We start from the raw sequence: 27,241 nt of genomic DNA, 5'->3' as shown, positions 1-27,241 counted from the left end.
TATATTTTATGGTTTCTCCTTTTTTGATTAAAAGTAAAGTGTGGGTGTTGAGGGGTAGGCGCTGGCAGGAGGAAAGAACAACAGCAGACAAACAAGGAAACAAAAAAGCCACTTTGATGAAGCATCGTCAGTGAACTCGATGAGGCATGTGTCATCCCGGAGCCAAATGATGCTCACTGAAATCACAGCAATTTCTGATGCACTTGCCAATGTTTGTGTTATTTTTACTTTAAAGATGTAACAGATTGCTCCAAAATAAATAATTTAAGCCTCATGTTTCAAATGAGTCCAAGTGCTGCGTCTTTCACTTCTGCACCCAGCAGAAGCTCCCCTCGTGTCTGCACCACACTCCACTGGGAGGGCTGTTTGCTTGCTTTGTTTTTCAAAGCGGAGTCTATTTTTCACCATTCTGTTCCAAACATCAGGGGTTCTATCATCATTCGGCACTTGAAGCGATAACTCCTCTTTATCTGGGAAAAATGGGAACAAACTCCGTGGCGTCTAGATTCGTGATCTGGTGGGAGGAGGACTTGGAAAAGCTGCAGAGAGAGCTCTGGGCTGAGAACATAACCCAAGCCCATGGGAATCTGCAGTGTTCACACTGATTCTTTTCTGGATGTCGAGCCACGAACAATGGGTCAGGTTTTACACACGATGGTCTCAGTTTAACTTAAAATAGCTTCAGACTTGGCCAATTACTTTCACTTGAAATGGCCTCATCATCAATCAGTATTGAACTTCTTACTGGGTTGTTTGCCTTTATGGTACAATCTAAGAGAAAAGAAACATCTATGATTTTTTTTTAAAAATCAAAAAATAAGAATGTATGCTGTTCTCTGCTCCCTAAATAAGCACGAACAGCTTATAAATCCAGAAAATAAAGATGACATGTAAAAATACCAGAACAATAAACTGACAGCCATGTGTCTTCGTTAATGCAGGTCGCCACTGTGAGGTCCATCACATGACCGAGAACTACATGTGGGACTCCGACACCAACAAGTCATTTAACATAGGTATCAACAGAGACAGCCAGTTGCCTCTCTGGTGGAATGGATCAGAACCTCTGTGGGTCACTCTGACCAAGGCCAAAAGGAAGGTCTACATGTACTACTGGCCAGGTGAGTGAACTGGCCTCCAGACCACTCCAACCTTCCAAATCTCAAAGTACAGTGGCATCTCTGAGGACAAGCATGCATGTGGAGGTGTTTGAAGACCAAACCAGGGTTTGAAAAGCTGGGGTCTTTGTTCAAAAAATATCTTATGGATGTGTTTCTTTATATTTTGCTGCACATAGATATATTTGAAGACCAAGCCAGGGTTTGGAAAAGTGGGGTCTTTGTTCAAAAAATGGCTTATGGAAGTGTTCCTCTATATTTTGTTGCCCTGTGGCATGTGGGATCTTAGTTCCCAGACCAGGGATCAAACCTATGTCCCCAGCATTGGCAGGCAGATTCTTAACCACTAGGGAAATCTCCTTTATATTTTGGTTCAAACGCTAGCGTCAGACCAGACACTATGCCATCTCTTACTATCCTTGGTTCAGCAATATTTCTGCATTTTCATGGGCATAATTTTGGATACCCAGGAGAGATAAGTAACAGGGTGCTTATTTGCTTTACAAAAGAATTTGGAGTACCATTTCTATAGATTTTGAGATCCCCTACAATATTGGAAAGAGGGTTCAAAGCTCTTAACAATGTTTTGGTTGTGCATTAAATGAAGCCTCTGTATTAACAGTCTGCCTGCACATCATAGGTCAATGAGAAACTGAAGGACTTGACTTACTTCAGTGAGGGAGGTAAGCAGTCATGTAGACTGTCCTGGAGGCCGCAAGGAGGCTTCAGCATCTCTCATCTTTTTGTTTTATTCTATTTTTTGGCTGCACCGTACAGCTTGTGGGATCTTAGTTTCCTCAACCAGGGATTAAACCTGTGCCCCCTGCAGTGGAAGCACAGAGTCTGAACCACTGGGCCACCAGGCAAGTCCGGGAGGCTCTCATTTTGTCAGCCAAAACTCTGTCATTAAGGATGACAGGATTCCATGACAGCAAAATAATCAACTCACCTCTGTCTTCCCATTGATGGGATATGTTGCTAGGCAAGCGCACAATGTGACTTTTCCACACACATGGCTGCAGACACTTTTTTCCTATTGCTTCTTGGTGTAATCCTAGATGATTGTCCTTGTGGAAGGAGAGATGGGGGAGGCCTAGAAGAAGCGAAGGGATATAAGCAGAGAAGCTGCTAGAGGGATTTCGCTGGGCTGGGCTGGTGGCAGAGCAGCCTGATGAAATGGTGAGAGTGTGGTGGGGGAGCCTGGAGAGAAGGGTGAGTAAGCCCGGGCTGAGTCACAGGCGGCCCACGTGGAGGACGTGGGCCTTGAGCAGGAGTTTGGAGGATGCTGGTTGGAGGCGGTCACATGGAGAGTGGTTCAGGGCATTCAAGGCCGTGCCAGCTCCCAGGGGAGGAGCGTGGAACACAGACAGATGGAGAACGGGCAAACTGCCATGCTGTGGCGAGTGCCCTAAAGCCACCACTGAGCAGAGACTAGCACCCAGAGGTGAGCCGGGGAAGACCAGGGCGGCTTTCACATCGCATTAGCTACTTCACCTCCAAGCAGTGAGACAGACAGACCGGTCCTGCTGCCAGATGCCAAGCTGGGGGAGCATTAGCATTGCTTCAGGAGACACCTGGGGTTTCGTCCCTAACGGCTACCTTGGCTGACGTGAGAAGAAGCTTTCAAGCAAGGGTAGGATTTAGAAGATGCCATCACCTTAAATGGAGGCTCCATTTTTCAAAGAGTTGGACGTAAGATTAAGAAAACTAGTGGGTGCCTCAGCCAAGCTAATCAGACTCCGAGAGGAGGCAAGCTTAGGTTCAGCACAACATGATGAGGTCCGGAGCCAAACGTTGCCGCATTTTGAGGTCATTCTCAGTAATCAGCGTTGAAAAGCCCAAGGATCGTGGTGTGTAGGCCCAGCAGAGGTACAGATGGATCGCACTGTCTTAGGGGCCACCTCAGAACAGACCATCAAGACAAATATTGCCCTTCCATGGTATCCGGTTAATTTAACTTTCCATGTCTTGGAACTTGAGTTCTTCCTGCCTTGAAGAGGACCTTCCCCGGAATCTCCTCCCCTCACCCACATGCTTCATCCACCTATGTTCCCCCTCTCCCATGACCTTTTGGGTGGCTTTGAATGCTGATGTTCGTGGAAAGGCAGAGGAAGACCCTAAAGGAGACAGTTGCCGTATTTCAGACTCCTCTCTGCCCTATTCCAGAGCATCACTCTTGATCTCACCTTGGGGCATCTGGCTCCGTAACCATGATCAACAATTTGAATTTATATATCGCCGAGTAGCTACAAAGTCTCGACGCTAGTTTGCATGTAAAGTATCTTGCTGCACCTCCAAAACGGCTCCTGAAGGGCAAGAAAAAGCCCGTCGCTTTCTCTGAGTCCCAGCTAATGTGACATGACAAATAAACCTTGAGGTCAGTGTAAGGTGTTACCTGTCGGGAGGGCAGAAGCTAAGAAAGATAACCTCCTAGAATTTCCTCGGTGACCCAAACGAAGATTAGCTGTCTGGCTGTGTGGAAGTCTTGAGAGAAATTGGATGAAAAGTCTCTGGCTTCTTAGACACTGTCCAGTCCTTGTAAACTGGATCCACAAATTTAGATTCCTTGAGAACCCGCTGGCTCTGAAGGCCCTGCCGCCCAGCCCACGGCCGGTGCGCTCCGGCCCCTCCGCTCCTACTGGCTGACCGCCAAGGCACTAACAGGGACAGCTGTCCTTTTCCTTCCCTCCTCTGTCCCCTCCAGACACAGCGCCTGGCCCGGGGTGTTCCTTGGCCTCTGCAAGATTAAGCAGAATGCAGTGGCGTTTCTTCTGAACGTGACTTGGTTTTCTTTTCCTTCTCAAATCCTCCTCTCCCCTCTCCACTCCCCACTGGACATTGTACAGACCTCTTGACGAGGCCTGGGAAATCTTCGTTGCTCCAGTGAGCTGTGTTATGACACTCCGAGTCTCGCCATGAAGTCAATATTTAGAAGTGCAATTTAGAAATGGCAGGAGTTCAAGTCTTCCTGTCAGGTAGATAAAGCGGCAGACTGAAAAATTGATCACTGCTGAAGAATCCAAAGGACCCCACCTCAAGTCTTGAGAAACTTGATATTGTAAACAGACCCTTTATTTCCTCACCCAGTGGTGCCATGGGGCTGTGCAATGGGGAGATGGTCCCCTCAGGAAATGATCCCAGGCCCTAAATCAAATACTTGGAGGGAAGGCTCCCCCAGATCAGCCAGGGTCTAGGAGTGCTCTGTGAAGGATGAGTTGAGGGTATGTCATCCCCTAATTTTATTCCCCTATTCCATCCATTGGTTTGAAGTCCAGGGGGTTTTATTGAGGAGGAAAAAGAAGAGGCTCCAATATTCACTTCAGATGGAGACCAAACCAAAGAGAAGGATGCCTGAGGGGAGGAGGTGACATGGGGGAAAATAGGAGGGCAAGTTAAACATTGCATGGAAATAGAATTTGGGCTCTGTGAACAATTGATGTTACTTTACACAATGGAAGAAGTTTTTAGGTTTATTCTCAGGGCTCTGATGAAACCCCCCCAAAGGAAAAAAAAACAGCAGCCTTTTAGGAGTCTGTGATTAAAACTCTTGGAGCAAGCGTCTGAAGACTCTAAGGTTACATCTTCAGTCATGATTTTGCAGCACTAACTCCAAGTCCAAGCAGTTAGGAAGACCTGGGGGCAACCGATCGTGTGGCTGGGGATGGTGTTGGGTGGGGATATGGCCTCTATCCTGTCCTATGCGGGTGTTGAGACAAATAAGACACCTTATGTGGGGAAAGGCACATTTCCAACTGGCTTCTCCTCCCCTGCCTTGCAGAGGTGGGCTGCGTGGGGAGTTAACAGGTGGGTATGTGACCCAGCTCCAGTCCAGTTTGTGTGTTCTCAGCCGCTCAGGTGTGTCTGACTCTTTGTGACCCCATGGACTGTAGCCCACCAGGCTCCTCTGTCCATGAGGATTCTCCAGGCAAGAATACTGGGGTGGGTTGCCATGCCCTCCTCCAGGGGATCTTCCCAACCCAGGGATCAAACCCAGGCCTCTCGCATTGCAGACGGATTCTTTACTGTCTGAGCCACTAAGGAAGCTTCCCAGTCCAGTCTGGGTTGTTAAAATCAAGTTGATTTAGTCTGGATAAGTGAGGAGACACTTCCTGGCTACTGATCAGGACTTGTGGATTGTTCACAGCATCTTGCCCTGACCCACCATGCTAGGTCCCTGACAGCTTTCCCTTGGCCAAACTTAGATGAATGAACTTAGGCTTGGGGCAGTCTGGGAGCCCAGCATCAATCATGCAAATGTGTAAGTTCTTGGATTCTATCTATATGTGACTCCAAACATCCGGACCAGAGACTGGAATTTTTTGTCAAACATTTAACATTCAAACACAGGGACCCAGATTTTCACTAAATTTTCCAGTAACACTGCCAGTTTGGCATTGACCTTTGAGATGGATGCAATTTTAGGACCCAAAGAGGCTTTAGTCAGTATGTAACTTTCGGGTTCCTACACTTGTAAATCAAGATCTCTTTAGGAAACTGATCAAAACTATGTTTTGTTTCATTTTTTTGCTAGAAAAACAAACACATACATACTACACTCACAATTCAGTGCTCATATAATGCAAGAGACTACAGTGATGAGAAATACCAGATGGTCTTTGACATGACAACATATATACATCTATTCTATCTAATAGATTTTTTTTTTTTTTTAATGTGAGAGAAACATGTCTTGAAAACTCATCAAACTATCAATAAAACCCCCCAATCCTCTGGTTCATGTTGTCTGCCAAGAGTAGGCTTGGGCCAGAGTTCCCTAAGTCTCTGGATGGCATCACTGACTCAATGGACACGAATTGGAGCAAACTCAGAGAGACAGTGAAGGACAGGGAAGCCTGGCATGCTGCAGTCCATGGGGTCACAAAGAGTCGGACACAGCTTGGTGACTGAACAACAGCTCTGGTTGAATGCACCTTGGGTTCTTTCCTTTGTTGGTACCTGAGGGTAAGGTCTGCGTTGCTGCGGCTGTGATCTGTCTGCATCAGCAAGGAAAAGATGACACATTCGCATTTCAAGTCAGAGGTTGTCTCAGAGAAGTGATCTATCTTCGAAAACCTCCCTTCAAAGGCTCAGCCAGTTCCGCCGCAGAGAGACGGGAGGGTGGTGTTGCTCTGGAGCGCTGCCTGCCACGGACTGCTCCCCCAGCTCTCCTGAGTCTTCAGAGCCGTTCAGCCACAGCCAGGCTCCTCTCATAGGACGGTGCCTCGGCCAAGGGAGCCCATAGTTTCTCAGCAACGTCCATTATAGTCACTGGAAAGCCTTGAAGAGAAACCCAGGCACGCACTCCCCTTCTTCACAAATCATGGCAAATCTGCTTCTTCATAAAACGTCTTACAAGGGTGTGACTCAGGGCCGGTAATAAGCTCTCAGGAGACAGCCGTGAGCAAAACCAGATACAGGCTCTCCCCGCCTCTGCCCGCTCCCCCAGGGAACTTACCATCCATCCAGCCCAGGAGACAGATGATAATCTAATACTTGCCCAGATAAATGAAAAGTCCACTTGTTTAAAGTATAATGACGAAAAGTCGATTGCCTTATGACCTCATCTAAGAGGGGATCTGGTTTCACCCTAGAGGGCGATGTACATTAACACCTGAGGGCATGGTGGGAGGGCAGTGGTGGAAGGAGCATCCGGACTAAGCGGACAACTCGTGTTAAGGGATGAGAGGAGCTTGGAAGTTGGCTCCGCTTGCTGCAGAGACGAGAGGAAAGAAGAGGTTCCAGGAGAGAGTGGCCGTCCCCAGGCTCCCTGTTGAGGGGTATGGTGGGGGTGGCAAATACTGCACCTGGATTTATTACCCACAGCATCACTGGCCAGCTCCGAACTCTGTAGCTGTTTAATTTCTTTAACATTTTTCAATGTAGTGTCAAGAAGGGTCCATAATAATAACCCCAGAGTATCCTTTAATTTCCCATCTATTGCCGAAGAGTCTGGGCTTGTATAGTGACAATGATCATTGTACCTCATCTCATACTGGTTTTTGAAGGAAACAAAATGTACAAAGAATAAAATTTGTCATGATTTTTTCCCACACTTTTCAATTAAACAGAAAAAGAAAAAAAGAAAAAACACCTTTTTTACTCTGATTAGTGAATCCACTGACTCCCGCTAGGAGCTGGTATACTCTGATGACAAAAAGGCACGTTTCAGGTCTCAAGGCAGACTAGGAGTCTGCAGTCAGCCCCCACCGTGGGCGATGCTGTGATTACAGCAGACACGGTACTGTATGCGAATGTGGGATAGGTTTCTAGGAGCATCTGAGGCATAAGAAAGGAACATGTGCTAAGGTTCAAAGAGGAGCAGGCCTGGGCATATTGTGTTCACGGAACTACGGAGAGTAGGACAAGGTTGCAGCTGAGACTAAGGCAGAAGCCAAGAGCTCAGACACTGGCCAGATCTTAAGATGCAGGGACTTAGATTTTAGTAGGCAAAGGAACTTGAGTTCAAGGAACAAGGAGTATTAGTCAGGTTAGTATCCATCGTAGAAACAGATAAGCCCCAGAGTCTCAGAGGTTTAGCCCAGTGGAAGTTTATTTATTTATTTATTTTTGCCAATGCAGGAGATGCAAGAGATGCAGGTTTGATCCCTAGGTCGGGAGGATCCCCTGGAGAAGGAAATAGCAGCCCACTCCAGAACTCTTGCCTGGGAAAATCCCATGGACAGAGGAGCCTGGCAGGCTACAGTTCATGGGGTCACAAAGCGTTGGACATGGTTGAAAGACTGATCACACGAAGTCTGAAATGGGTAATTGTGACCAGCAGCTGACACCCCAGATAAGGATACAGACGCTGCTAGAGGCTGAAACGTGTCCCCGCAGGTTCCTTCCTTTACCACCTAAGCCACCAGAGAAGCCTTCTCGGATCCAAATACCAGGAAACCACTATTCAGGGAGGGGGCTCTGGTAGGGACAGCAGTCAAGACGCCTTTCCCCTCCGCCCCCCCGGGGGAGCATGACGTCATTGTGATCATGCAGTCATTTGCAAGATTTCGATGACCTTGAATCATGTGCCTGAGACCCAAAGATGCTACTTGTGGCTGCTAAGAGGGGCTGCCGGGGGGGTCCCTCACACCTCACCTGGGTCTGCTGGGGGAAACCTGGTCTCTGGGAGATCACACCTGGGGAGGAGTGTGATCCCTGACCCGAGACAGACCTTCCCATCGGACTCCCAGAGGCAGAGACCGCAACCCACTTTGGGCCTCACAATGCCTTGCTGAAGTTTCCCCACCGCCTTCCAAAAGCAGCTGCCCAGCCGGGTTAGGCACATGCCGCCCCCGCCCTTGGGTTCCTATCAGTCACCTCTTATGCCCAGTGAGTCATTCTCAGGGGAGTTTCCACAATCCTCTCTATTGGATGGGTGCCTCTCGTCTCAGCTCTCTGCCCCCGATGGCGGGCCAGCCCTTGTGGCCCCCTGTGCTCGAGCTAGCCCCCCACCCCCCAAGAGCCCCAGATCAGAAGAGTCCTTCCAGCCCCGTGGGCCAGGCCGACCCGGGAAAGGGTCTCTGAGATCAAAGGCCTAGCTTCCCCCGAGGACTTGTCCCCACAAGTTCCCATGCCTCCCATGTGTTTCCCTGGAAAAGGTTACATGTGTCTAAGAGAGCTAATTGGCTTAGCTGTTTTAATAAGCTCTCCTGAGACACATATTCAGCGGCCGTACACCTGCCTCCTATCACATAAAATGCAGCTCGCAGGGGTTATTGTTACAAGACGCATCAAAGTTGGCAAGCCGAGCAGCACTTGGAAGGCGAGACCTGTGTTCTAGGAAGTTTGGAGAGGCGTGATTTTCACGGGCTCAGCTTGGTGGTCCTTGGAGGGAGCCGCCAGGAAGCAAGGATTATTCAGGAAAACAGCGGAAAAGTATCAGAGCCAGGAAGCTGATTAGTAGATGGCAAGGAGACCTTGGGGTGATCACCTCTTCCACCTGAGGCTGTTGCTTTCTCAGCTGTAAAATAAAAAGGGTTGACGTGAGGCTGCTGTGAAGGGATGTTCCTTGTGTTCGAATGGGGGCGTGGCTGACACTGTTGCCATCTCAGATTCCCATGTTTATTTTGACAGTATTTTGGTCCATGACAGTCAAGTGTTGCTAGGATATATTAAAATAATTTTCTAGTGGATGGAAGTTAAGTGTTTTGAAGAAGAAAGCCTTAAATTTCTTTTTCTTGTTTGCATAAAGGTGCATGGGATTAGTGGTTCTCTTGGGTTGTCTTTTAAGTTCTGTCTAACTCTTTGTTCTCAGCTCAGGATATTTTTATTGGGTTGCTGAGGTGGGAAAACAGACTTTTGACAGAGATAAGATGAGGACCTAGACAATGAGCCCTAATTAAGGGCAGTTCCCTTCCAAGTTCCCTGGGAACCGCGAGGAAACAAGATGTAGCAAAGCCAAGGCCTGCCCTTGACGGGCTGATGAAGCCTGACGCTTCCTGCCAAGTTGCCGGCTGGTCTTTGAAACTTCTAGAGCCAGGCCACTGCCCTTGTTTCCCCACAGACTCCTGTGCAGAGATTCAGGAATCCCTGCTTTCCTCAGGCATGGCTAGGGTGACCCGAAGGCCCTCAGTTGGCCAGACTCACGCTCCTGGGGAGGCCATGAAAAGGTTCTGGAAGCAGCCTCAGGGCACCCAGGCCCACAGACTGAGCCCATGGTGGATCCAGAGAGGGGCCCACAGACTCCTGACCAGAGAAACAGCTCATGGGATCCATGCAACACAGCCCCTCTGATGCGCTTATTTCCATCAGAGAAAGACTAAAGGAAATAAAACCAAGCCCCCACACAAATTCTCCCAGGAATAATGAGCCTTGCTCTCTCTAAAACTACCACTCACTTTTCCATGTTTCATTGCACCGTGACTGTCTCTGCTGGCTGGCTGTTTCCTTTGCCAGTCATTCATTCATTCTGGGTTTTCAATATTAGAGGTCTGGTGGCTGGTGTTGCCTTTTGAGTTTCCACCCGGGAGAGACCGTTCAGGGCAGAGCATGCAGAAGGATGGCACTGGCCCCCGTTTCTGTGTACTCAGGGACTGGGCTCTCCCTTCCCGGATCCAGACGGAGGTGTATAGGTTCTATCCAAATTAACTGTTCCTGCAGGACTTGCATTCAGGGCATCTCCGCTGAGTTGAGAGACAATCCTCTCACTCCATCATCTGGCTTTCTGCTTATCTGCAGGGACAGTGAGCAATAATGCTCAGTTTTCTCTGCAGTGAAGGTTTTCCCTCTCTCTGCTCAGCGTCTAGAGCTTCAGCGGGGGAACAAGCCTGAGAATAAATGACAGCCATCCATCACATCTTACCTCCAGCTCCCCAAGGCACTGTATACCCTGCTGCTTTCTGAAGTTCCCTTAGAGTAGCAGACTACTGCCTGGTTTCCTGGTTCAGGGGTCTTCAAACTGTAAGGATTTCCAAGAGCACTATTAAAGGAGTCTCTTTGAAGATCACCACCTTTCATATATAGTGCAAAGTTTGTTCTGATTAAAAATATGTCCTTTTCCCACTTTATACAAGAAAGGAGTACCCCTTGGTGATCAAGAACCTTACTAAGGTGCTATGCCCTAGTATTTAAAAGTCTCCAGGGCCAAACAAAGGAACTGTTCAAAATATTGGAGTAGGTGTATAGAAAAGAATGCTTACAGTGACAAAATAACAAAACTTAAAAAGAAACCAAGCAATTTCCAATGCTCTCTCTTAAATTATTTAAGAAAAACTTAATTGAATTGTCAGCTGAAGCAGTATTTAAAAATTTATGATGATAGATCACTATGTGAATGTTAGCATTCAAAGAAGCAGTTCAAAGACTTAAATGACAAACTACTTCTATTTCCATCTACTTATTTATGTAAACTACTCTCTTAGCACTTAGATTTAACAAATAGGAATAGAGTCAATTCTAAACTTGTCTCATTCTACAGATCAATCATATTCATCCATGGATATACAAAGTGATTTTTAAAAGATCCTATTCCTTTCACTATGAGGTGCATTTCCAATAAAATTGTTAACTTTTTATTATTTTTTTAAAGAAAACATGATTTTAAACATTCATATGTTATTCATTTTTAAATGTCAAGAGTTATCGGTAGACTTGAAAACACTTTAAAAACAAGTCCTTGGCCACCTTCAAATTATTCTTGGTGACCTTAACATCACTCTAACTTTTTATTTTTAAAAATCATTTACTGAAATTTGGGATTCCACTTGGTACAATGACAGGCAAAGATACTTTGAAACAATTCTTCTCTCCAGCAACAACTGAAAATGCTGCTGAACTGTGTGTGTTGCGGGGGAGGTGATGATCAGACACAGACCAAGATCTAGAGAACCAGGTGTATCTGACAATTAGCACCATATTTTCCCTCCCTTCAAACACTGACCTCAAAAGCAGCCCCTGAGAGACTAAGACACTAAACTGAGGTTTTGACAGGATCTCAGGATGGGGGAAATGACAAAGATTGGCATTCACAGGTCACCATGGAGAAGATATAGAAAACATCCTAGACTTTCAGTTGGGACAGTAACAGACAATATCCTTGGAGTAAGAATGAGCTTTTGAAAATTGATGCTTTTGAACTATGGTGTTGGAGAAGACTCTTGAGAGTCCCTTGGACTGCAAGGAGATCCAACCAGTCCATCCTGAAGGAGATCAGTCCTGGGTGTTCATTGGAAGGACTGATGCTAAAGCTGAAACTCCGATACTTTGGCCACCTCATGTGTTGACTCATTGGAAAAGACCCTGATGCTGGGAGGGATTGGGGGCAGGAGGAGAAGGGGACGACAGAGGATGAGATGGCTGGATGGCATCACCGACTCGATGGGCATGAGTTTGAGTAAATTCCGGGAGTTGGTGATGGACAGGGAGGCCTGGCATGCTGTGATTCATGGGGTTGCAAAGAGTCAGATATGACTGAGTGACTGAACTGAACTAAACTGAAGAATGAGCTAGAAGCAGACAAGGGGTGATGACCTCTGGATGGCTGAAGCCTTCATAAATCCCAGGCCGAGCTTCAAATCATCCTTGGTTCAGTTCAGTCACTCAGTCGTGTCCAACTGTTTGTGACTCTATGGACTGCACAATGCCAGACCACTAGCTCCCGGAGTTTACTCAAACTCATGTCCATTTAGTTGGTGATGCCATCCAACCATCTCATCCTGTCATCCCCTTCTCCTCCTGCCTTCAATCTTTCCCAGCATCAGGGTCTTTTCAAATGAGTCAGTTCTTCACATCACGTGGCCAAAGTATTGGAGTTTCAGCTTCAGCATCAGTCCTTCCAATGAACACCCAGGACTGATTTCCTTTAGGATTGACTGGTTGGATCGCCTTGCACTCCAAGAGACTCTCAAGAGTCTTCTCCAACACCACAGTTCAAAAGCATCAATTCTTCAGTGCTCAGCTTTCTTTATAGTCCAACTCACATCCATACATGACTACTGGAAAATCAAATCATCTTAATCTCTGACTAAATTGACTCTGGGTTGGGACCTCCCCTGTGGTCCAGTAGTATAGACTCAGTGCTCCCAATGCAAGCGGCCTGGATTCAATCCCTGGTCAGGGAACTACATCCCACATGCCACAAATGAAAGATCCCATGTGCTGCAAGTAAGACCTGGTGCAGATGAGTAAATAAATAGTTTAAAAGGTAATTTCACTCTGGGTTAAGATGGTCTGCCTGTAGCCTATATGCCCATGAGAAGCAAAAGCATATGCTCTCCAGAATAAGTTAATAACATACAGAGTGTCAAATGATAGCTACAATTTTCCATATACAATAGAGAGCATTCAGCTATTTAAAAAAACAGAATATGGGAAAACAAGGCCTGACTGAAAACTCAGGGGAAATAAACAGACCAGTTTTGACTGAAAAATCAAGAGAAACACAGTGGACAAAAGACTCAAACTCACTGATCCAGATACCAGATAACTTAAATTGAGGTATGATAAAAGAACTAAGTGACAAAATGGAGACTTGTACTAGTAAACTAGAACCTTTTTTAAAAAATGAATTCTAGAGCTGAAGACAGTTCTCAAGCTTAAATAGGGAAAAGAATGAAAAAAGGCTGTTCAAGATATATGGGACATCATGAAAAGGCCACATGAGGAAGGTCTGGAGAGAGAGGATGAGACACAAGTGATATTTGAGAGATGATGTTTGAGAACTTTCCAAAACGGACAAGAAATATCGAGTCACAGACTCAAGAAGTGCTGTGAAACCCGGGAGTGAACACTGTGGCTATGAGAACTACTGACTCCTCAGACAATGAGGAGATTTCCTAAGCAGCAGCAGAAAATTGTGCAGAGGGGCAGTGATAGGACTGACAGCTGACTTTCCCACAGAAACGTTGGAATCCAGAAAGACAATACAATGATATTCCCAAAGTGATGGAAGGAAAATATTTCTCTGTATTCAGTGAAAAATATCCCTCAGAAATGGAGCCAAAATAATGATTTTTTTTTTTCTAGAGACAGAAAACTGAGAGAATTTATTGCCAGCAGGTTTAGAGTAGAAGAAATGCAAAACTCTTTAGGCAGAAGGAAAATGGTCACAAATGGAAGCACAGAGATGGAGGAAGGAATGAAGAGCCACAGAGAGAGTAAATGTGTAGAAAAGGTAAATTAATAAATAATAATATTTAGTAATAATAATTTTTAGATAAAAAATCCATAAGGAATTAAAATACATGGCAAGAGAAGCATAGAAGGTGGGAGAAATGTAAAATTCAGAGCTGAAGTGTTCAAATGTCTTTGCATTGCCTGGAACATTATGGGAGTACAAATTTATATTTCAATAAACCAATTTCAATTTTAACAAATCATCTTTAGGGCACTATGCCAGAAAGAGGTTAATTAAAATATACAAATACAAGGTAATAGAGGAGAGAAAATTGAACAATAATAATCGCACATACATAATCTGAAAGGAGTTAAGAAAGGAGACAAAAGCTATTAAATGCATCATGAATTCAAGACATGTATTTGGGTGGCTGATTTAAACACAAAAATTTTCTTAAGTCTATTACATGTAAAAGTTTTTTTAAATTTTTTTTACTAATATTTCATTAAATACTCCAGTTAATCTGAAGGAGTCTATTTATATCAAGTTCAAAAGCAGATAAAGCTAATCTAGTGTTAGAATAGTGTTTACACTTGGAAGGGCAGTGACTGAAAGGGGGCGTAAGAAGGTACTCATATGTGAAGGTCATGTTCTGTTTCCTGGGCTGGGTGCTGGCCGCGCAGCTCCATTTACTTTGCCAGAATTTGTTCAACAGTACATTTATCATTTGTTCACTTTGTATGTGTTTTTTGTTAAGCTTTAGTAGAAATTTACATGAAAAACAACTATTAGCAGACTGGATTAAAAACAAAAGCTAATATATGCTGCTTATAAACGATGTACATTGGGACTTCCCTGGTGGTTCAGCAGTTAAGACTCCGAGCTTCCACTGCAGGGGGCAGAGGTTCCATTGCTGGTCAGAGAACTAAGATCCCACATGCTGTGCAGTACGGCCAAAATGTAAAACAAAACAAAACAACTTACATTAAATGTAAGGATGCAGAAATGTTGAGAGTGATCGCATTTTTAAAAGACATAGCACACAGACACTCACCAAAGGAGAGCTGGTGCAGCTATATCGTTAACTAGGGCAGACCCTAAGCTTAGACTATTTTTAAATAAAGAACAACAGTTCACATTGATATAAAAGTTCAATCTACCAAGAAGTTGTAATAATTCTAAATTTTAATGCTCCTAGTTACACAATCTCAAAATAAATAAAGCAAACATTGATGAAACTAAAAGGAGAAATGAGTATTCACAATGATGATAGATTTTTAAGACATCTTTCTCAGTCATCGATAAAAAAAAGAAAATAAAAAGGTTAGAAGGATACTGAAAATTTATGCAACATAATTAACACATTTACTAATTGATATTACTAGAACTCTGTACCCAGCTACTGCTAAATACCCATCATTCCCAAGTGCACATGGAACGTTTGTCAAAAATGACCATATGTTAGCCACAGGGCATTTCTCAACAAATTGGAACTGTATGAAATTATACAGAATGTGTTCTCTGACTACAGTGCAATTATGGTCAATAATAGAAAAATTTAAATCCACATATTTGTAAAATAACCAGAGACTTCTAAATAACTCATAGTTCAAAGAAGAAATAAGTATGGAAATTTGGAAAATATCTTAGATTGAGGAATAATGAAAATATTACATATAATACAGTAGAATGCAACTAATGTCATTTTTAAATGGAAATTAATAGTTACACATCCAAGTGATGACAAGGGTGGAGACACACAGGCTTATATAGTGCTGGGAGGAACAGATTAATGTAATTGCTTTGAAAAACTCTTTGGAATTATCTAATAATAAAGGTGAACATATGCACACCCCAAATTTAGCAAATCTATTCCTATGCAGATAACAACAGAAATGCACACCTAAGTGCATCCAAGAATGTGTATGAGAATGTTTATATCATCATTATCCATAATTTTTAAAAAGTGGATATTCATACTAGAACTTTTGTGTCCTAATGGGTCTATTAGAAAGAAGTTGGAAGTTACAACTAAAAAATATGTCTTTCGTTTCTTATAACAAAACTAACAGGTATTTATTTTAGGAAAGTTTGTTCAATTCAATAAACAATAATAGGAATTTAAAAGTCAACTATGATCCTTCTGTATCAGTTAGAAACTACTTCCCACAAATTTTAGAAAACCTAGCCAACAGTGTACAATGGCTAAACACATAAGAATTTCTTTGTGTCATGTAAGAAGTATGTACTTTATATAGTTCAGCAGCTTAACATGTCATTTGAAAAACCTAGGCTCTTTCTATCCTTCTGCTCCATATTGGTATATTAACATTTTATCTTCATGTTTGTTGACTCATGGCTTCAAAATGGCTGCCGCCAGTCCAGGGAGCATATCCTTACAATCTACATTCCAAATTGCAAAAGGGGAAAAGAGATAATGCTGGCACCTCATGTTTATTTTTCATGTGGAAGCAAATCTTCCCATGAAGCATCTCACCAGATATCAATGTCCTGGTGGGTCACGTGACTATTCCTAGTTATAAGGGAGCCTGGGCACTTGAGAAAGTTTTCCTCTTTTTATACTAAGGGATGCAAAGGAAGTTCAGAATTACTTCAGTTTAGCCAAGAATAAGTCTACCAAATCAGCCACTGAAATTTTACCCTTTCTTATATTTTGTAATATTTGCTTCCACTCTTTCTTAGACATAATCATCTTTTAAATATTTACAAAAGTGATCTCATTCCTTTACCAACTATTCACTAGCCTTTTTTTTTCACATAAAATAGTATGCCAGTGAATACAAATGACATAATTTTAATTCCTATATGGCATTTCATTATTTGGATGTGCCATAATTTAAACATACCCCTGTTACCAAATGTTTAAATTGCTTCTTGATTTTATATTCTAAATAATATTGTATTAAAGATGCTTGTATATGCAACTTTATTTTCTTAGAATATGTTTTCTGAAGTGGCTTGCAAGGCAAAGCATGTATACAATCAAAAATGGCATAAGTATTACCTAACATTGCCACTATGGAAGAGAGCAACCCAGAAATTCACTCCTAGGTGTATGCCTCATGTTGATGTTTTTCAAACACTGATCTTGATTCACAAGGACAGTGATATCACATATGGATCACAAACCAGTGTTTTAAAAAACCTACATAAAACAGAATAGTACAAGAATATTAGCAGACACTGTGTATAGTTTGATGCAATATCTGTTTCTTCTGTGAGTGTGTGTGTTCTGTGTCAAGAAGCAAAATGAGTATTTTGCCACGGGTGACAAAAAGTTTTTTTAAAATGTTCCCATAGAGGAATGTTCGTGCTTGCCTTCTGATTCCAGCGCTCATATTTTATTTCTGCTTCTTGTTAATTGCCTTGATAAGAAGTTCTGTAACAGTAACAAATTACAGCGGTGATGGCAATGTTCCTATTTGCTTCTGTCCTAAATGAAAATGTGTCCCATGAAGCTTTGAAATGTAGAATTTTCACCATTGTTCATAACTAGCCTGTCAGTGAAGTTTTCATTTCCTCTTTACATCAAGTTTCATAGAGGTTTTCTTTTTTATTCATAATGAGTTGGATTTATTTTTAGTTAACTGTTATGATTAATTTCTAGTTTTATTACCTGTGGTCAGAGATAATATGCATTGTGCTATAAAGTTTCTACTTTTGGGAAGTTATTGAGATTTTCTCTGTGGATGAGAATATGGTCAGTTTTTCCAACTGTTGTATTTTTATAAAAATTCTATTCTTATAAGAATTCTATAATAATAAGATTCTATAGTAACATTCTACAATAATAAGATACATTTTCAATGTCTATTGACTACAACTTGGGCTTCCCAGGTAGCTCAGATGGTAAAGAATTCACCTGCAATGCAGGAGACACTGGTTCGATCCTTGGGTTGGGAAGATCCCCTGGAGGAGGGCACGGAAACCCACTCCAGGATTCTTGCCTGGAGAATCCCATGGACAGAGGAGCCTGGTGGGCTACAGTCCATGGGGTCACAAAGAGTCGGACGTGACTGAAGTGACTGAGCTTGCACACACATTGAATACAAGTTATTGATACTAACATTCAAAGCCTCTGTATCTTTATGTAGCTATCTTATATATTTTTTTATTCTTTATATCTTGAGCTGTCATTAAAGTCTCCCACCAAGACTGTAATTTTGCGCTTTATATTCCCAAGCCTTCTGTGTGTTGTGTTGTGTATATTTATGGTACATAAATGCTAATTCACATTCTAAATGCTTAATGTGGATTTGTAGCTGTTTCAAGCTTATGAGATCATAATAAATTTTAATACTATTGATAGACCTGATTTTTTGGTTTACTTTTGGTGGGTTTCTTTGGTCTACTCTTTTATATCTAACATTTCTGTGTCCTTTTACTTAAACTATAAATTTAAAAAATAGTTTATAGTTACTTCATGTTGACATTCTTGCAAGAATAGAGTGTAACCCATTCACATTTATTTTGAAACAAGTATATTTGATTTTCTCTTTGATTATGCTTTCAGTATTAGTGCTTCTTGGATATTTCCTTTTTAAAAAACTTTTCACGTACTTTGATTTTTATGCATCTTTTTTTTCCTTTAGTGATTTGGAAGTTATGCATACAGCTTTTTTCTGTATATTCCAATCTTTTAAAATCAGTGTCTAGAATAAAAGCTATATATTAATGATTCCTTCCTGCTAACAAAAATAAAAATGCTTTTCCTTTCATTTTTGTTGAAATAACTTGGAACTTTGGATCCAAGTTATTATATTAAACATTTTAAAAATATGCATCTTATTTTTTCAAAAAAATATGTTCACATAACTACGTTAATACTTATTATTAACACTTAACTGTTTTTTAAGATTTCATCTTTTGCTGCTGCTTTATTTCAAAACCCTATCTTGTTCATTCTTAGATTCTTTTATTTTGACTTATTTCTCGATAAACTTGAGTAAATCTAAATAGTATGGGAATATCTCTGTCCTTAGTTTCCATAATTTCTGTCCATGCATGTCTGAATTCATCAGGTACTATTTTAAAAGAATACCTAAAGTTTTGGAGTCAGGTAACCCTAGATTCTAATGCTAGCTCCTCCTCACATTTGCCCTGTGGCAGTGGGAAAATCTCACCACTTTTCTGACTCAGTTCCTCCTGATAAAATGGAGGCATGATCAAGTATTATATAGGATTCATAAGGATTGTACCAAGTTTACATGGGACTCATTTTCTCTGGGCTACAAAATAGCTCACTGTCTGGCCTCCAGACTCCTCCCGGCCTGGGAATGTTACGTACCTGCTGGTCTCCACACACCTTATTGTTTCTCCCTTTGAACTCTTGCTTCCACTGCTCTCATCGCTTCGGGTATCTCTTTCTTTCCACCTCCAGCCCCCAACCCATTGGCCAGACACAGTCTATATGCCTGAGTCCATTTGGGGATTCAAGGAAAGCTTCCAGGAGGAAACAATATCTGAATTGAATGTGCCTGTGTCTGACTCCCTTACCACCCAGTAAACAGGCACCTCACTTTAGACTTCAAGTCTGACACTGTTTTCACGAGGTCCCCTCCCACTAGGCTAGATTCTAGAACAAAACAGCATGGAGATGCTATGTCTGAACATAGTGACCTAGTTGGTGCCCAAGAAATAGACTCAACTATTTTAAACTGAGGCTGGCTCATTCCTCTCCTGTTCTATTTTCTGATGATAAGATTGGGTGTCTCTTTCTCAGGGCAACCATTTCAACTTGTTCAAGGTCTGGGATGAAAAAACTGAGGCCACAGCAGCTCCTAACATCTAAATGCTTTTCATTCTTTTGCTTCATTTTGGAAGAGGCAAGAGTTTGGCTTAGAATCCTTGCTTGAACTCAGTGATTTTTAGGCATTTCCATCAGTGCGGTACTTCTGAGTCCAGTCAGATTATTATTCCCAGGCTGGTCAGATACTACTTTATACTTGATTCTGGGCTTCCCTTGTGGCTCAGCTGGTAAAGAATCTGCCTACAGTGCGGGAGACCTGGGTTCGATCCCTTAGTTGGGAAGATCCCCTGGAGAAGGGAAAGGCTGCCCACTCCAGTATTCTGGCTTGGAGAATTCTGGACTGGATAGTCCACGGGGTTGCAAAGAGTCAGACATGACTGAGTGACTTTCACTTTCACTTTCTCTACTTGATTCTAGAACAGGCAAAGATACACTAGAAGAATCAGTAGTTGTAAAAATTCTATAGAAAAAAGTTTTAATTGAGACATTTTGTGTTCTAATTAATTTTTGTCATTGTTTCAAACTGAGAAAAATAACCATTAGCCAATTTTGCTAGTTCTTGTCATAAGACACCATGTTGTATTGTTATTCATCATTCAATCACTCAGGTGTATTCAACTCTTTGCGATCCCATGGACTGCAACACACCAGGCTTCCCTGTCCTTCTATCTCCGAGTTTGCTCAAAGTCCATTGAACCAATATCCATTGAGTCTGTGATGCCATCTGACCATCTCACCCTCAGTCACCCCCTTCTCCTCCTACCCAAGTGTTCTATAGAAATGACATTTAAAACCCACTTAAACAAAATTAGAGCTAAATACAATACCTATCACTAATACATTTTTATTTAATAAAAAGGAACAAAAATTTTCGTTTCAACTAATGTTATTTGCTTCCTAAAATTGCCCCACGACCCTATCTTGATTACTGAAGAAAGTAACCATTAACCATCTTTCTCCTCCTTAGGCTGTGAGGTTGAGATTCTTGGCGTCAGACCTACTTACTGCCTCGAGTATAAATCTGTCCCAACGGATGCCAATTTTGCCAACGCAGTCAGCGGCGCTCTTGACGTCTTCAAGTGAGTGTCCCAAATTCTTAGCCATGCCAGTGTTCTTCCTTGTTTCCAGGACCAATAAAGAATGCTCAAGTGGATTAAGAACCCTTTGGGATAGGTGGCCCAGTGTTTCAGAGAGGTGGTGAGCCTTTCCCGTGGTGATTGCTACCAGCTAGCGTGAGAAATTTTAGGTAGGGGTGGTCTTTGGAAACATTGAATTGACAGCAAGGAAGTCTCCAGGTATTTGGGACTTTCTTCTTTGTGTTGATGGATAGTAGAGAAGCAATGTGAATGTCATTATTTCTCTAATCATGATATAGTGAATGCTTGGCTCTCAGAAGACATCGATAAGTTTTTGGCAAAAAAAAAAAAAAGGGAAAATCTGTGGTGGAAAAACGTTTGGAGAAACTGCCTACTCTGCCATCTTCTTTGGAAACATACAAAGCCTATTGGCATATTAGTACATAAAAGCTTTTTTCTTCTTCCCCATGCAACTTATCATCACACCAGTTTGAAAAACACAGAAGTCAGTAGAGCTCTCCTGAATAGCAGACTAGAGTCGGGGAAACTGACTTAACTTCTAAGTCTTGAATTTTTTTAATAGTCAACAACTTCAATTATCCCTTTAAACTGCCTCCATTTCTCTCTGCCTAATTCCTTCTTTACAATCCACTTCAATAAGGAAAATGGATGTGACATCCTGCACTTTTTTACATTGCAAAGAGATCTGGACAGAATCCTAAGGTGATGGGAGATCTGGGTGTCCCTGAAAGCCCAGGGCCGGGGGCCCCTCATAGCTCTCAGGTAACTGGGCTCATGGCCACATGTCCTTCTGGCATGGTTCCTGGGCTGGAGGCTATAAAGGGCCAGAAACAGATCTGTAGGCGTTCCTATCCGCCGCTCCTCGCCCGGCCCCTCCGTTACAAATGAGCTGACCTGTGATGGAGACCAGACCCATGTTGAAAACAGCTGGCCACCAAGAATTTGTCAGCTAAGCTCCAAACAGGCAAGCGCGCTCAGCCCTTGAAGACTCCGGTCCCTCATGAATCAACGTGCTCCCACATAGATGTCTTTCACAAAAGGCATGCGTATAAATCCCCAAATCGCAAGCATCGCAGCTCCAGTGTTCCTGGCATCTGGGGTTGACAGCCTCCTGACACAAAGCCATCAGGTAAACCTGTGAGACTTGTTAGCTTTCCGACCACACGGAGATTTATGAATATGCCAAACAGCCTTAAGCCAGGCCAGTGGCTGCTGAATTAAGGTGCAGTGTCTAAAACCTAGTGACCTGAAAGCATTTCACTGAACTTCAGTGCAACCAGTCAACATTGTGAAATTCTCCCCACGTCCAAGCCCCACCCTGGAGGTGTGCATGGTAAACATAGGAGGCACTGTGAGGACCAGCACGTCTGGGATGCTCCAGGCTCAAGTACATAAGGCAGCTAAACGCGGAGGCATGTCTGAGGGCTTGATTTTGTGGAAAGTTCCTTTTTGTTCAAACGTGGTGGAGGAAATGCCATCAGCCCATCAGTGTAATGAACATGGGCCTCAAAAAAGTTTACGGAGAGATGTGAAAATGCCATTCCCGAGTAAGAATTTTTCCCACTGCCTACATTACGGGGACCCTTCGTGATGTTTTGTTCTCTGCTGTCTGTAAAGGCAGGGGGATTTGTTATTAGTCATCCACATGTTAGCAAGTATGAATGATGATAATTTTATTTGTGAGAAACAACCAAATAATAACTTAACACAGTTCCCACCATGGAGGAAGGACCGATGCTGAAGCTGAAACTCCAATACTTTGGCCACCGGATGTGAAGAGCCGACTCATTGGAAAAGACCCTGATGCTAAGAAAGTTGAGGGCAGGAGGGGAAGCGGGCGAGAGAGGATGGGGGGGGGGTTAGAGGGCATCACCAACTCAGTGGACGGGAGTTTGAGCAAACTCTAGGAAATCGTGTAGGACAGGGAAGCCTGGTGTGCTGCTGTCCGTGGGGTCACAGAGTTGGACCTGACTTAGCAACTGAACAACAATATTGTGGAGGAGAGAGGACACGGTATTTGTTAAAGAGGGACCAGTCTGTTTTGTTCTAAAAAGAGAAAATCACGCTTGACTGGCAATTTCCCTTACCTTGAAACCCGTGTATCCTCCACACCATGAATGAAGTATACCTCTGGGTATGAGAACATCACAGTATCGTTAAAGGGTGTGCCCTCTTGGTGATTATGACCATGGAGAAGGAAGATGCTGGGCTGAACCTGCTCTGGACTCCATCCCCGTGCAGTGAACGGCGTCGGTGTGGACATTTCGAAAGCCTGGGCTGTGGAGCAACGTGTCCTGACCTTGCATGTGGAAGGTTCACAGTCTCCAGTCCTAACCACGACTCCCCCTGGAGAAGAGATAGGCTACCCTCTTCAGTATTCTTGGGATTCCCTAGTGGCTCAGACTCAGAATCCGCCTGCAGTGCGGGAGACCTGGGTTCAATCCCTGGGTTGGGAAGATCCCCTGGAGGAGGGTGTGGCCACCCATTCGAGTACCCTTGCCTAGAGAATCCCCATGGACAGAGGAGCCTGGTGGGCTATAGTCCATGCGGTCACAAAAAATCAGACACGACTGAGCGACTAAGCAGCCATGACTCAGGTCTGTGAGGCCCTGAGTAACTCCTCGAATCCTTTCTGGCCTGTTTCCTCACCTGCAAAATCTGCCAAAGCTATTCTCTGGGGACGCTCTTCACCACAGACCCAGAGTCTGGAGGCACATCCAACAGAGCTCACACCGGGAAATGAGAGCGACTGCTGCCTTCGCCACACCTCACACCCGGCTTTCTTGGGAATGGTGGGACCCGATAGCCGAATGAGAACCATTTCCACAAGTCAGTTGGGCTAAGCAGAATGTTCCCCTATTGGTGCGGGCTGCTGAGTCCTTTCAGGGTGTTGGGTCAAGATGTCGAGTCAGCCCCACCGGGGTCTCAGTGGTGGCTCCGCTTCTCATGAGCTGAGTGACGTGGACAACCATCTTGAACTCTCTGTTTTCAGTATTCGTACCTGATAGGGTTGCTGTAAGGATGAATTCCGATAATGCATAAAAAGCACTCAACTTAGTGCCTGACTCAAGCACTTGGAGCTTCCCCCCATGCCTCAGCCATAAAAAAAAATCCACCTGCAATATGGGAGATGCAGGAGGCACAGGTTCGATCCCTGGGTTGGGAAGATCCACTGGAGGAGGACATGGCAACCCACTCCAGTTTTCTTGCCTGGAGAATCCCACGGACAGAGGAGCCTGGCGGGCTACAGTCCGTGAGGTCACAAAGAGTCGGACACAACTGAATTGATCTAGCATGCACACACACACTGAGCACTTACTATTATTATACCTTCTACCGATAGTTACGGAGCTCCTACAGCATACCAGATCCTAGACTGAGCTGAGATACGATGGAGCGTGAATGCACCCCAGGGCAAAAGAACCCTGTGATTTAGAGGGGAGAAGGATACATAAATGGGCGATTAGAGCACAGTGTGAAGAATCACAACCTGGAGATGAACCAGGAATGCTGCAGGAGCACCCGGGAGGAGCACCCGGGAGGACCACCCAGCTGAGCCTCGGCATGCGGACACGCTCCTGGAGGAGGCAGCATCTCCCTGAGACCTGAAGGACAGGCGGGGGTGTTCGTTCATGCAACCACGCTCTTGATCTACTCTGGGTTTCTTTTTCCTCTGCTGTAGATCACAAGGCCCAAGGCGCTGCAGGCATTCAGGACACACGTTCTCTCATTCTAAGGGTCGGGGAGACCAGACCCAGAGAGACCTTGCCGCCTCCCTTGTGTAGTTTAAATAGAGTTTTTCGAGATAAATGAGGCAGTCTGCCAAGAGTATTTGTTATTAATCCTTGTAAAGTCCAAGCAAAGGAGTTAGCCTTCATTCCTTTTCCATTTCTTCCTCTTTTGTCAGTTGCTCTTACCACTACACTCATCCTCACCAGCATCCTCACCAATGTAGCTCTGTTCCCCTGCTTTGGGGGGGTTCCGCCGGGGGGCAGTCACGGTGGGAAGCCCCCCGCTGTGCGGGGCGGGGAGGGCACATGGCCCCGTGTTTTCTCTTCTCCCAGACTCCCTCAGCCTCCTGCTCCAGTTCATCTCTCTAGTTCCCACTCGGTCTCAACCCCGCTGGGTTTGTAACACCAGTACTCTGGCCCCGAGCGGGCATTTAGCCAGAACCGAGTCTTCCTGGGAGGCAGGAAGTGTGGTCAGTGCTAGAATTCACGCTGTGTCCACCCTGGAGCTGAGCCGTCCTGGGTGCCCGGGGAGCAACCGTGCTGGGGGTGTCTGCAGATGTCAAGCCTTGAACACAAACCTGTCTGCCTCCCGCGAGGTGGCCTGGTAAAGCTTGCTCTTACTCTTGCCGGTCAGCTACACCTACAGCTCAGGGTTTCCTTTAGAGGCTTCCCCGAAGGCCAGCAGTAATGGGACAGCCGTTACTTGAGTGATCATCGCTCCTCTTCTCTCTGATCTTCCGAAGGCACCCGGCAGGGAGGAGGCCTTTCAGAACCGTCCCCTGCCTGTGGCCACCTCGTCCGACTCCTGGGTCCCGATGAGCTGAGAGGGGAGGTGACACAGAAGCACATCCTGTGGCTTTCGTCACCATGGCGCTCGGGACTGGCAGGCCTAGATGCACTCGTCCTGTCTCTCCCTCGGAGAACCCACTTGCTTGTTTCGGGGTGTCAGCTGTGCTCAGCCTACAGGCCCGCCCCCACCGGGGCCGCAGGTCGGGAGGAGAGAAGGCTGGGGGGCTTCTCTCAGCTGCACCTCTCTTGCTGCCCCCCCAGGAGTGGCCAGGCGGACCTGGCGGCCATCTACTACGAGCGCGTCGACGTGGAAGGCCACCATCACGGGCCCTGGTCGCCACAGAGGAAAGACGCCGTGAAGGCCGTGGACACCGTGATGGCGTACTTGACCAAGTGGATCCAGGTGACGGGAAACCCGGCCCCCTGGGCTAGCCTCCCCTCTGTCTGTCTCCTCTGTCCCCTGGACTGTCCCAGCCCTCCACATCGCCTTTCTTGCTCTGAGAGCTGACTGGGCCAGCTCGAGGGTCTGTGGGTACGGGGGTGGGGGTAGGTTCTCTTTTCTTCACACAGTGAATCACTCAGTCGTGTCCGACTCTTTGCGACCCCATGGACTATACCGTCCCTGGAACTCTCCAGGCCAGAATATTGGAATGGGTCGCCATTCCCTTCTCCAGGGGATCTTCCCAACCCAGGGATGGAATCCAGGTCTCCTGCATTGCAGGCGGATTCTTCACCAGCTGAGCCCCCAGGGAAGCCCTTTCTTCATACAGCATCTCCCCAAACACTCCAAGATCCCCTGTGAGCAGCCGGGCCAGTGGTGCTGAAGTGACCTGATCTGCATGGCCTCCAGGCTCATCGGGCGAGGTGGACCGAGGCTTTACCCCAAGGCTAAAGTCTGGTCACCAGGTCACCGGGAGCCTCGAAACCAGGCCTGGGTTCTGTCCCCGATCCTGCCACACCTTTCCTGAATGACTTTAAGCACAGGATTATTTCTTAATTTTATTTTTTTAAGGCAGTATAGTTGATTTGCAATGTGCTAATTTCAGGCGTACGGCAAAGACATTCAGTTACACACACACACATATGTATATGGTTCTTTTTCACTATAGGCTATTACAGGTATTGAATATAGTCCCTTGTATTTTTACAGTATTCCCAGGTGGCCCAGTGGTAAAGAATACATCTGCCAAACAGGAGCCTCAGGAGACGTGGGTTCGATCCCTGAGTCAGAAAGACCCCCTGGAGGAGGGCATGGCAACCCACTCCAGTATTCTTGCCTGCAGAATCCCGTGGACAGAGGAGCCTGGTGGGCTACAGTTCATGGGTTTGCAAAGAGTTGGACACGACTTAGTGACTAAACCACCACCACCATCTTATTGTTTATTTTATATACAGGAGTGTATATGTTAATCCCTACCTCCTAATTTATCCTTCTCCTTCCACTTTCCCCTTTGGTAGCCGTAAGTTTGATTTCTATGCCCATGAGTCTAATTCTGTTTTGTAAATAATTTCATTTGTAGCATTTTTTTTTTTTAGATTCCACATAAAAATGGTATCATATGATATTTGACTTTCTCTGTCTGACTTAAAAGTATTAATGTTTTAAACTTTCCTGGGCTTGATTCTTCAAACCTGTGTAAAACGGGCAAGTGAGAGTCGTCATATTTCCCACACGAGTTTTTTGCAAGCCCCAAAGAGGATGAAAACCGAGTGGCTACCTTAAAAACCTGGAGCCTGTATGTATCACGTTCAGCCTGGGCTTCCGGGCTCCCCTCCCCAAAGTGCTTCTGCTACGATTTTGAGCCGTGTCGCATCAAGGCAGACAAGTAGATGATTAAATTCAGAACTGAGGACGAACTCTTGCTCCTATATATAGCCTGTAAGTTAAGTAAGGACTTTGAGAAAGTCAGGTACACACCGCTATGTTTAAAACGGATAACCAACAAAAACCTACTGTGTGGCGCAGGGAAGTCTGCTCAGTGTTATGTGGCAGGCTGGATGGGAGGGGAGTTTGGGGGAGAATGGATACATGTGTAAACGTATGGCTGAGTCCCTTCATTGTTCACCTGAAACTATCACAACATTGTTAATTGGCTCTACCCCAATACAAAATGTTTTTGGTGTGAATAAAAAATTAAAAATTAAAAAAAAAAAAGAGAAAACACCTCTTTGCAAGACAGCTG

General features: G+C 44.6%; 1 protein-coding gene across 1 annotated transcript in view; it reads left to right on the top strand.

Annotated features, from left to right (window-relative positions):
• Positions 1 to 27,241, top strand: part of ENPP6 (ectonucleotide pyrophosphatase/phosphodiesterase 6) — an 81,037-nt gene that overhangs the window by 31,807 nt on the left and 21,989 nt on the right. Inside the window, exons 2-4 of the mRNA XM_061134557.1 lie at positions 942 to 1,121; positions 20,409 to 20,520; positions 25,320 to 25,461. Coding sequence (XP_060990540.1) covers positions 942 to 1,121; positions 20,409 to 20,520; positions 25,320 to 25,461 — 434 coding nt within the window. The remainder of the gene's footprint in view (positions 1 to 941; positions 1,122 to 20,408; positions 20,521 to 25,319; positions 25,462 to 27,241) is intronic.

The sequence above is a fragment of the Dama dama genome, chromosome 32 (genome assembly GCF_033118175.1).
Source record: "Dama dama isolate Ldn47 chromosome 32, ASM3311817v1, whole genome shotgun sequence".
In the NCBI taxonomy this organism is placed as follows: domain Eukaryota; kingdom Metazoa; phylum Chordata; class Mammalia; order Artiodactyla; family Cervidae; genus Dama; species Dama dama.
The sequence above is the reverse complement of the archived record's forward strand: the minus strand, read 5'-3'. Positions and strand labels throughout refer to the sequence as shown.